Source organism: Rhineura floridana, chromosome 1, assembly GCF_030035675.1.
Source record: "Rhineura floridana isolate rRhiFlo1 chromosome 1, rRhiFlo1.hap2, whole genome shotgun sequence".
In the NCBI taxonomy this organism is placed as follows: Eukaryota; Metazoa; Chordata; class Lepidosauria; order Squamata; family Rhineuridae; genus Rhineura; species Rhineura floridana.
The window spans coordinates 167,895,639-167,902,754 of record NC_084480.1 but is presented as its reverse complement, the minus strand read 5'-3'; the positions used below and the strand labels follow the sequence as shown (position 1 = coordinate 167,902,754).

General features: G+C 44.9%; 1 protein-coding gene across 1 annotated transcript; it reads right to left on the bottom strand.

The window, feature by feature from the left end:
- Positions 1–756: 756 nt before the first annotated feature.
- Positions 757–5,625, bottom strand: FASLG (Fas ligand). Its single transcript, XM_061610298.1, has 4 exons — positions 5,317–5,625; positions 5,075–5,120; positions 3,502–3,555; positions 757–1,978 (listed from the first exon to the last, which is right to left on the bottom strand). The coding sequence occupies exons 1-4, from the start codon at positions 5,623–5,625 to the stop codon at positions 1,572–1,574; spliced, it is 816 nt and encodes a 271-aa protein (XP_061466282.1). The 3' UTR covers positions 757–1,571.
- Between the last annotated feature and the right edge of the window lie 1,491 nt (positions 5,626–7,116).

Sequence of the window (7,116 nt, the reverse complement as noted above, 5' to 3'; positions counted from 1 at the left end):
TCCAGCAGCTCCAGCCACGCAGGGAGGGAGGGGGAGCCACCTGGGCAGCACAGAGCAGGCAGTGTGGTGGCTTCTGTATGGGAGGGGGGAGGATGGCTCCCTTCACACGCAGTCTCTCTTGGAGACGCCTGTTTGCTTTCTTTTTCCCTCTGAGGCGCCAAAACCATCTCACCTCCTCAGCTGCTGCCTTTTTGACTGTAAAACTTTTGGAGCAGAGAGCCTCTAGTCACAAGCTGTAAAGCGACAGAGTCTTGCTCTTTTCCCTTTGTCCATAAGCAAGATCCAGAGACTTGCACAAATGACACAGGCCAGTAATTGCGAGGGAAGAGCGGGAGAGAAGTGGGGCTCAGGGGAGGGGAAGGGAGAGAAGGTGGTTGTCTTGTTGATTTCAAAACTGTCTGTTCATCACTGCCCTGCTCCGTCCACTCGTGTGTACAGGTGGAGTCAATATGATAAATCATGAATCAAAAGATGCGGGTTCATCTCAAGCCGCGCCAAACAAATCAGTCTCACTGCTTTGTATAAACACTAATGTGCACGTAGAGCAGGAGTGGGTGAAAAACTCGATTCAGTTCACAGCTGAAGCCGAATTTATCAAATTCTCACTTTCCAAAACAACATGAGAACTGAAACACACCCAAGTCCTCCCAAATTCACATTTATTTTGAATTTTGCAATACATTTTGCCAACCAAACAATGTTTACAAAAATGCATAGATTGGGGGGAAATGTGCATAAAAATGAATATGTTGGTGAACATAAAATACAAAAATGCATTTTATTTATTTATTTATTTAATTTATATCCTGCCCTTCCTCCCAGCAGGAGCCTTATATGACAAGAAATGGCTTGCAAAAATGTGTACATTCGTCAAACCACTTACAAAAATGTGTTTATTAGGAGAAATTTGCACTAAAATGCTGGAGAATTTTCACGAGGGTTTTTAAAAATGAGCAAATTGTTGCAGAAATGAGGAGAACTGAATTTCAGGCTGGAAAAATGAGAAACGGAGAGAACCAAAATTGAGAGGACTTTCCATCCCTAAGGTAGAGACTGACACGTCATGTCAAGACTGAAGCATGGGACGGCAGCAGCAGGGACAGGCCCTCAGGCATAAATGCAGGATGAAATCAGATTGAATTGTCACCCTCTAGGAAGCAACCAATAACATTTTCTCTCCCTTCACATCTTAGTTGCCGCTCCACTGAAGAACATCTCTTCCTGCATGGGTCCAAATTTGGCTGTCATGTTTGGTAAATAAGGTCAGCTTGTAATGCTGCAAATACCCTGCTTTGCTTGGAAGAGGGGATTTCCTGGAGCCTTCTGCATAGCCATTCATGTGCGGTGCACAGCTGTTTGGCCCTGAAGGAATCCAGCAGGAAAAGTCAGTACTCAGTTTAAAGCTGTGGAGATGCATTTCAGGCCTGCTTTGAAAATCTCAGTGTAAAAAGTGAAGTCATGGAGTCTGATAGGCTTCCAAGAGAAGCAATATTTGTAATCCATAATAATCCAAACTGTCTCACATAATTCTCATATTGTCCAGAGTTCCCACATAGCCTATATGCTGAATGCTAGTTTGTTTCTTCAAGCATATATAAGCCAAAGAAGGTTTTTGACTCCTCAGGATTCACCAGTGTGACTTCAGAGACACTCACATACAGGCTGTCCTGCCTGGAAAGGTTGAACAAAGCACCCAGGTAGCTACTTCTGCCCCACATGTCCATTGCCATGCAGTAGTTCATTTTTCTGTCCTCCATCAGCACCTGGGTATCAGGATAAGCTGGGTTTCTTTTGAAAACCACATGGTCAATAGGCTGAGTGGTGCAGGTCTCACCCCGAAAGAACACTTTGGAGTACACAAAGTAGAGGCCAGCTTCATCAATCACCAAACCCCTGTTTTCATACTGAACGCCAGAGATGAACGCATGTCCGTAGGTACTTTCCCATTCCAGTGGAAGGGATCGCTGGTTTGCTTTGCCTAGAAATATTGAATGTCATTGTGAAAATAAAAAGACAGCAAGTAGTTTTTTCAAACCCCACTATATTGCAAGCTGCTCTAATGTTTCTCGGACAATACTGATGGCAACAGAATGAGCTTTAAATCTAATCTGAGGAACACTGAAGGATGCCAAACCAGATACCATTTGTTAATTTGCCCTTTACTGTGTGGATTCAGTAGTGGTCACTGATGACTGAGAACCTTTAACCTGACAACCTGGGATTCCTTTGAGGGCAAAATGCAAAAATGTCCGTCCCTTGTCCCAAGGTCCATCCCTCTACCTGTCAATATGCCAGACTGATACCCTGGCTTACATTAGTTCTGCTTTAGTTCCTGCAAACAGCAACTTGGTGTTGTGCACCAAAACTATGATCAGTCTTGTTGCTATGACTATAATCCAGCAAAGAATGCCCGTGCTCATCCATACCCCAGTATTTCATTTGGATAGGAGGATTGTCATTTACCATAGCTTTTCAGTGTGATCATCACTCACTTTAAACCACACTGGCAGCCCTTCATGAAGATTCCAGGGTCACATATGTGGGCAACTGGGAGGGGATAGAGGTGCTGCCATCAGGAGCACTCTCAAGCTACACAAATGCCTTCAAACCGAATTCCAGGCTGGTCTTCAGCCAAGGAGGCAGCGTAGATTACACAATGCAAGGTACAATCTCTGTGTGGCTTGACCCTTGGGGGCAACTTCTAATATTTCCCATGTAGCCATGAAAAATTAAACCGCAAGGGAAAGAAGCAGCTTTATAGAATTGCCCCTAAAAGTCCCATTCATTCAGCTGGCGTGTGTTAAGCTGGTTTATGACCAGAGGCTGCCTGAAGCTGGAGCTTAAGAGGTGATTCTTGGAATGCTACAAGCAAGCAGGAGGAAAAGCAGGAGCACAAGCAACATACACAACTAGGGGAGCTGCAAGTGGCAGATTGCAAGCAACTCCCCCCCCCCAATTATTGATGCTATTGCTTGGTGAGACTTTCTCTTCTGTGCATCTTTTCCAAGTACAGAAGACACCTTCTGAGGATCTGGCCCTCTAAACTGCTGAGGTCAGCCCAGTCAGGGAATCAAGGTCTCTTTCAAACATCTAAAAACTAGTGGGGTGGGGGGGAGAGAGGAAGGAATGTGCAATTTGGTGGAAAGGGTGCTTAAGCCTTTCCTAGCCTTCCACTTCTCTCCTTGTATGTCCTTCTCCATACACTTTGTCCAGTCAAGGCTCCCAGACATCTGTTTTCCACAGGTGAGAGAAAAACAGGGAGTGTGTGCTGTGGATGAAGTGGCAGAAAGAATGAAGGCAAACACTCCTTGCCCGCCTGCTACTTCTCTAGTCCAAAGCACACCCTTTCTCATTAGGTTTTAGAGACTGCAAAATACCTCATTTGGTCCTGAGAACAAGTTTTCCAGGCATAGCCCACCCATCGTATTAGTTTCCCCCAGCTGCAGCATTTTTTATGCAGGCACTTCTACAAGATTGTTTGTTCTGCTTTGTACTGCCCACCTGTTAAGTGTGCTCTCCTCTTGACTTTATTTTCTGTTGTTCTGTTCAGGAATCCTACATTGCAAGGGGGGGGAGAGCAAGTCATTTGAGACAATACTGTGTTATACATTCCAAATGGAGAGAATAAACAGAAAGGGGAAGCAGTGAGTTCAGCTCTGAAAAATCCATAGGTGTGATCCAACCAAAGTTAAGCACATTTTTGGTCACATTCATTTCAGTGGGAGAGTTGTGCAATCCTAAATGCAAGTAAATGCCCCTATGTTCAATAAGGCATACCCCCAGGCCTTTGGCATCAAAATCTATGAGACCTATATGTGCTAAATTTTGGGTGGATAATTGTCTCTGTATTTATCTGTTAGATGCAATTGTGCTTTTGCATGTGTAGCCCTTGAGGTTCAGCTAGGGTTACCAACTGTACTCTTTTAAGAGTACATTGAGATGGTGCAATAGCATACTCTTACTTTTCACTTATCAAAGCCAAATGTACTCTTTTTGAAATGACAAAATGATGGTAACCCTAGGTTCAGCACAAGTACTTAATATTTCATTTCTTTGAGTAGTCCAGTCCAATACATGACTGAGCTAGCATTCAGAGTTTTGGGACTTGCCTGTTAAGCTTATTCATTTGTTTGCTTCATTTATGGATCCTGTCCCCATGAGGCATCCCAAAGTGATTTACAAGAAACACATGTCAACTTCTGTCCACTCCCCCACTCCAGCACCACTGTTTCACAGCCAACAGACAGAGATCCCCACCTGCAGTCACAGCAGGCCCTGTCACAAAAGAGCCTGAATTGGTCATGTTCAGCCTCCTTCTAAAACCTCTCACATAAAGAGCAGGCCTTCCGGAGCTCCCTTCTTGTTTGTTGGGACTATGGCACATCTATAAATCCATTGTGGATCACTGAGGGCCATTCAACCCACCCACTTCTTAACTAGTTGGGAGAAGAAGGCATTGTCTCCCTAGAGCTAAATGCCCTCCACCTCCAAGAACTCGGGAGCTAGACTTCAAATTCAGGCTGCCTGCATCCAGCACTCCATCCACCAAACCACACATTGGGTGCTGAATCCATTTGGAAATTAAGACTAGAACTAACAGTTATCAAAATATCACATGCTAGCTAGACAGTAAGAGAAATGGCGAGCCTGTTATATTTGATTAACAGCTAGTTTGCTGCCCGGTGTCTCCATATGTCTGCCTGATGCAGATATAACAGACCCTTTCAGAACCCTCACATTTCCCCAAAACAGCCCAAGCTCTGGGAATCCAGAAAGACAAGACGGGGAGAAGTTAATCTGTCATCAGCATCGTCTGGCACTTGGATACAGCCATTTTATTCAAGATTTCACTCAAATAATGAACAGTGACGTGACATCACAAGTGGTCCACAAGAGTTACAAGCTCTAGAAATATACAATTACTATTCAAGTCAAAGTAAATTAAAGGTTATAAAAAGTGCAAATGCATGCAGAGCAATTCAGGCACAATCACCACCCTGGAGGCAAGAGAGTGTCTCATCTTTGCTCTGCTTCCCCCATCCCCCACCCTCATCGCTGGACAAGAACTTCTCACCTTTGAGCATCTCAGGAGATTGAGGCACGTGTCCAGAGCAGGAAACCTGTCAAAGGAAGAGGCAGAGATTCACATTTGGGAAGAAAAATCACCCCAGGGCCCTTTTAAATGAAGGCCCCATGTTGTGGAACTGAAAATCCAGCACACAAATCCAGTGACACTGGACACGGTTCCCCCAACGGATGCTCCCCAGATCTTTCCTCCTGGATTTTTTGTGCCTCTGCTTAGTGAGCAGATGTTACCTCTCTCAGTGCATGGAATTCCTCTTGCAGGTGGAAAATCTGAAACATTGCCAACCCAACCCCAGCGAGGGCCAAAAGGGCCAGCGAAAAAACCACCAGGAAACAGCTGCATGTGCCATCTCTTTTGGTCTGCCTTTTCCTTTTTCTCTCAGGCGCAGGCAAAGGGGGGCAAATATCCTGATGGGGTGCAAACCCAATGGGGCACAATCCTGATGGGGCATACTCAGAGCTAGAAATGGCACTGCTGTTTGTCCAGAAGACTTGAGGATAAATACAATGTTGGTTCTGTTGCCTGGCAGGGAGAGACATGTCTCAGGATTCTTCACTCAGGTGCTGCGTCAGAGAAGTGATCTCTTCCTGTGCTGCGTCCCCACACGGCACCCACCACTGAAAAGCCTTTTGGTTTGACTTGACAGCAAAAAAACAAACAACAAACCAAACCTGCAGAGAGCTTCCACCCACTGCTTTGATGTGAGATAACCTCATCCCGCCTGCACGAAGCAGAACAGGGAGGATGAGCAAGTCAGGAGGGAACCCCTGCAACTATAATGCCAAATCTATCCAAACACAATATCCATTCAGAGCCAGATGCTCTAAAGCGGTGAACATACAGAGCAAGCAGCTAAATATGATTTTGCCTCCTCTTCATTTTTGGTTCAAACTCCCTCTCTTATTTGGCAGAGTAGCCTTTTGCTTTTCCGTCTCCCACCTTAAAACTTGAATTTCTGTTCACGGTTGCCTGCATTCTCCCCCTAGGCCAGCACTTTGATCTTCTTGCTCTCCTCGGAGTGGGACCATGTTTTATTTATTTTGAAAGATCTGGCTGCAATCCTTCCTGGGCTCTTTACTCCTCTCCTGGGGAAGCCTCTTGCTTTACTTCTGTCTGCCAGTGTGTGGATATGAAACGCTCTTCCTCTTACTACTTTGTTCGCTTCCACTCACTCTTATTTTTACCAAAACCACATCTATGCTTTTCCCTTCTCTTTGATATATTCTACAAGTTGGTAAAGGAACACCACCTGACTTTTGTGCTGCATGATGATTCATGCAAGAGTGTACAGTTTTTGTCATATTCAGCTATTTTTTCCTTCCTCCTTTGAGAGGCTGAATACTTTTAAACTTTTTGTTAAATTACCTAATACATGGGCAGAGTCATCCTATGGTGCTACAGACACAAGCAGCTGCTCATCTTAGTGTAACATCCATGGTTAGAGCCAGTGTGGTGTAGCGGTTAGAGTGTTGGACTAGGACCTAGGAGACCAGGGTTCAAATCCCCACTCAGCCATGAAATGTACTGGGTGACCTCGGGCCAGTCACAGTCTCTCAGCTTAATCTACCTCATAGGGTGCTTGTGAGGATAAAATGAAGAGGGAGGGAGAACCATGCATGCTATCATGAGCTCCTTGGAGTAAAGGTGGGATATAATGTTACAAATAAGAAAAAATAAACATCAGCATGCTGTAGGTGGGATCCTCTCTATTCCCAGCAGCAAAGTTGTAAGCAAAATGATACCACTGCAAATTGGAATTAAAACAGTAACACTATCAGATACACCCCCAGCACTGATGGCAACACCAGCTACACCACCAATCATGGCAAGACACGCCACACAAGGTTGCAACAACTCATAACTTCCATTACATAAAACCCAACCATAGACACAAAATACTTCCTCCTAGACACAAACATCAGAGCATCTTGTTGGCTATTAAACCGAGAAAGCAGAGGTTAAATTTCCACAAGTGAGCTACGTGACTTAGAAGCGAAAGTTGGCAGAGCTCGAGCCATCTTCAAGGACAC

Excerpts from the sequence above, each read along its gene's own strand:
- FASLG (XM_061610298.1), bottom strand. The coding sequence starts at position 5,625 with ATGTCTCTCCCTGCCAGGCAACAGAACCAACATTGTATTTATCCTCAA. Across the intron at positions 3,556-5,074 it reads ATCTCCTGAGATGCTCAAAG|GATTCCTGAACAGAACAACA; the intron begins GTGAGAAGTTCT and ends CTTGCAATGTAG. Across the intron at positions 1,979-3,501 it reads GAGGAGAGCACACTTAACAG|GCAAAGCAAACCAGCGATCC; the intron begins GTGGGCAGTACA and ends CAATATTTCTAG.